Source organism: Echinops telfairi, unplaced genomic scaffold (assembly GCF_000313985.2).
Source record: "Echinops telfairi isolate 266 unplaced genomic scaffold, ASM31398v2 ScPeMD7_3;HRSCAF=10, whole genome shotgun sequence".
Taxonomy (NCBI): domain Eukaryota; kingdom Metazoa; phylum Chordata; class Mammalia; order Afrosoricida; family Tenrecidae; genus Echinops; species Echinops telfairi.
In genome coordinates, this window is record NW_022103899.1 from 26,601,449 (window position 1) to 26,605,781 (window position 4,333).

General features: G+C 43.3%; 1 protein-coding gene across 1 annotated transcript in view; it reads left to right on the plus strand.

Annotated features, from left to right (window-relative positions):
* Positions 1 to 4,333, plus strand: part of LOC101662968 (aldehyde oxidase 4) — a 78,580-nt gene that overhangs the window by 52,205 nt on the left and 22,042 nt on the right. The window contains exon 25 of the mRNA XM_004701741.2: positions 1,150 to 1,377. Coding sequence (XP_004701798.2) covers positions 1,150 to 1,377 — 228 coding nt within the window. The remainder of the gene's footprint in view (positions 1 to 1,149; positions 1,378 to 4,333) is intronic.

Consider the following 4,333-nt stretch of genomic DNA (forward strand, 5'->3'; position numbering starts at 1 on the left):
GGTCATGAGGGAGATCACATGACAAGGTGTATTACATTTAATGTAACTACACCTGCCATAATTTACTTTATAATGCTCTCTGCCTGATAACCGGGCTATTCCCATCCCTGGACTCTGGTCAGAGGGAATTCTTCCACTGCCATTGTGTCGATGCTTACTCTTAGTGACCCTAGGAAAAGGTAGAACTGCCCCTGTGGGTTTCCAAGACTATAACTTTATTTTTTTTAGACTATAACTTTTTCCAACAATTTTATTGACAAGTTACATATCACACTGTTCAATAGTTCAATCATTCAATCATATCACAGAGAATTGTATAATCGGTCCTACATCAATTTTAGAACATTCCCTCCCTACTATCATTCATCTTCATTGGGATTACTCCCGAAATCCCCATTCCCTCCATATCTTCCCTCACACACACCCCTGTGTGCCTACATCCCCTTGTACCCATTCTTATCATTATGCATCCACTTCACAGCTGGTAGACCCAACAGAAAATAACAAAAACCCAAATCACGCTAAAGTGGTGAGGGTAAATACATAATAGTATACAGATAAAAACACTAATAATGTGGAAGAAGGAAAAGACCACCAGCAATAATCAAAAAGCCAGGGAAGAAATTTCTGTCACGGAAGATTTGTATTTTAAGATAAGAGCATTTTGTCTCGCCATGAGCAAAGCTCACGACAGGACCAATAATGACACACCTAATAGTCCTCTGAGGTATGGCAAAGTTTAATTGAGATAATAACCTAGAGCCTGGGACACTGTGGTGTACCATTAATTGATAGACATACACTTGCCCTTGAATATTGATGCTGCTGTTGGGTGAGGTCAAGTGAATTCCAACTCACAGAGAACCCAGCAAATGATAGATGTGCTCCCAAGGGTTTTCCTAACTGTAGTTAGTCTCTAGGGGAACAGCTCTGTAGGTCTTTGTCTTATAGAGTTGCTGAGTAGATTTGAACCACTGACTTTCTGGTTGGCAGCCAAGCACTTACCCAGTTTCACCACCAGGCTTCTTGGCCTGCCTGTTTACAGCCATTTAAAGGCTTTCTTCATACCTGGTATCTAACAAAATGCATGTTCCACACATAAAACACACATCTGTCTTTAAAATACATCTGATGTTTTTCCTCCTTCAGGTTAAAGAAATTAACATGTACAAGCGAATTAGCAAAACAGCCCATAAGGAGACATTTGATCCAGAGCCCTTGCGAAGATGCTGGAAAGACTGTCTTGAGAAGTCTTCATTCTATGCCAGGAAACAGGCTGCAGAGGAATTTAACAAAAAGAATTCCTGGAAGAAGAGAGGACTGGCTGTAGTCCCCATGAAATTCACCATTGGGTTGCCTGTGACCTACTACCATCAGGTGAGGTTGGGTGAGATGTCTTCTCAGCAAAAACCCTCTCCAAAAGACTAGACACACCGGGGCAGCTTTCTGCCACAGGAAACAAATCGTTTCTTTAGGCAAGAACTAGGGAGTGTGGGTATAAGAAAATCTAGTGAGACACGGTGCGAAGAACCTCAGATTCAGTCAACAAAGTCCAGTGCAGATGGGGTCTGGCCTTAGCAGAACTCCAAATGGTGGTTGGAGTCAGATTTCAAATTCATGAACAAACTCTTCACTCCTAATTTCTTAGTGACATAAGTAGGGTCACTTGAAAACAGACCTTTTGAAAACACATGAGGCCAGATAGTGCCACCTCCTTTTACAGAAGTTTCAAGTTGACTATAATGAGGCTGAGTGGCTATCATGCCCCCTTTTTCAGTTTGACCACCAATGGTTTTCAGGAGGTTCTGTTTCTGACTCTTCCTTTCCCCATTAGTCTCTGAAATGTTCCCATAACTACTCCTATGTACAGGCTTCCTATATTGTGTGAAAAAGGTGTGCCCTGGGGTCTCTTAACAAAACTTCCTCTGCTACACACCCTTCCTCCAAGGCCACTAGCAAGTTAGAAAGCAAAATAAGAGAAGGGGACGTCAAAAGTGCTGCACCAATTAGAGCAAATGTCCAGTTCCCTACCCCCAGCCCCCATTGTTGTTGTGAGATACCACAGCATCTGTTCCAACCCATAGTAACCACATGCCCAACAGAACAAAACTGCCCAGTCCTGCGCCATCATCCTAATTGTTCCGATGTTTGAGACCATTGCTCCAGCCACAGGTCAAACCATCTCCTTCAGGGTCTTCCTCTATTTCACTGCCCCTCCAATTTACTAATCAGGATGTCCTCCTCCAGGCACAGGGGGCTCCTGATAACATGGCCAAAGTTCATAAAAATGAAGTCTTACCACTCTTGCCTCTAAAGAGCATTCTAGCCATGCTTCCTCCAAGAAAGAATTGTTCGTTCTTTTGGCAGTCCATGGTATTTTCAATATTCTTTGCCAGCACCACAGTTCAAACACATTGATTCTTCTTTGTTCTTCCTTATTCAATGTACAACTTTCACATGCAAATGAGGCAACTGAAAATAACCATGGCTTAGGTCAGACACACCTTAGTCCTCAAAGTAATACCGTTGCTTTTCAATCCTCTGAAGAGGTCCCGTGTGGCAGATTTACCCAATGCAATTTGTCATTTGATCTCTTGACTGTTGCTTCCATGAGCCTTGACTGTGGATACAAACAGACTGAAATCCTTTGACAACTTTCATTTTTTTTCTCCATTTATCATATTACCTATTGGTCCAGTTGTGAGGATTTTGGTATTCATGACATCGAGTTGTAATCCCCCCACCCAGTAGTGATTCTCCATCCTAAATCACAAACCAACTAAAATCAAGTACCATGAAGTCGATTCCAAGTCTTGTCCCTGTTCCACGGGGTTTTCGATGGCTGATTTTTTTTCCAGAGGTAAATCACCACTAGCTTTTCTTCTGAGGCACCTCTGGACAGACTCACGACATCAACGTTTGGATTAGCAGCCAAGCACACTCTTTGTACTAGCCAGAAAATGCCCAATAACACCCAGGCCCCTTCCAAAAGAAAATTTTTTGTAGGCTTTCAATCATTGCTTAAATGATTTTAGTATTATTTAATTTTGTGTGAGGGAGCTTCAACAAGTTTATGGGAGAAGATGGGATTAAAAGATAATGGAAGTTTTCCATGAACTTTTTGAATCCTTCTCATATAACCAAAGAACATATAGTTCTTCTGCTGAGGTAAAATACCAACCAATTGACAAATGACATAAAAATACTATCGTGAGGGTCAGTAACATTGAAGGAGCAAGATGAATGTAATATGATCCTCATTAACAAAATGGTGGTGGTCTGGCTGCATGCCCAGGGCCTTTTGAAGTCTTTCTCCAACATGCCTGTGTATGGTGTGCTGGTTCACTGTCCTATCTCTTGACTCTACTCGGTCAATAATAGTCCTTCTGTGTACATAGACAAGCATCGACATAACATCTCACTCAGGCTATAAAAGTTGTGGCAATACTTTGGGCATGGTCAACCATTACTCTTGTTAGATTATCACAGAGATGAAAACTCAGAAAATCTTGTCGAGAAGTTCATGTGCCAGAGAATACAATCTCAGACCAGACTCAGGAGCCTGGCGCAGATGAGCTAGTTGGTCATTTGCATGCTTTGTGGAAGCCCTGGTGCCATCGTTATTACGAGTTAGTTGGGCTGCTAACCATAAGGTCGGTGGTTTGAAACCCACAGCGGTTCAACAGGAGAAAGAGAAGGCTTTCTAATCCCGTGAAGAGTTACAGTCTCAGAAACCCACAGTTCTACCCTGTCCTAGAGGGTTGTTATGAGTCAGCATAGACTCGACGGCAGTGAGTTTTGAGAATGGCAGAAAGTACAGGCATCAACTTGGGGCACAAGTCCCAAGAGGACAGGTGCAGGCCACACGCAGGAGCACCTCACCAGGCTGCTGTAAAGAAAACCTCAGCTCCTAGAAGAACCCCTTGCCTGCCCCAGCTCCATCTGCCTGCTATCTGGCTCCTGGGACCACGGGCGCTTTCTGTGGGCTCTTCATTAGAACAAGCCCCAAAGATGGACAACAGGACAGATGGACATCTACAGGATGGCTGTAGAGGACACTGGACTAAGGTGGGTCCCAGTGCTCACTTGGTCACAGAGGAGACCCTTGGGTGTCCACATACAAAGTGACCAATTTGTGCTAAATGCATGGATCCCAAACCTGACCAATCATCAAAATCACCTGGAAATTTTAAAACAGGCAGCACAGGATCCACCTCCAACTTGACACTAAATTGGAATTTCCAGAGAGGGAGCCTACTCTTCCCCTACCATCATCCTGAAGATCAACAGCATTTGGAAAGATCCTAGTTTCCTAGCTCTGTGTGTTAGTCTG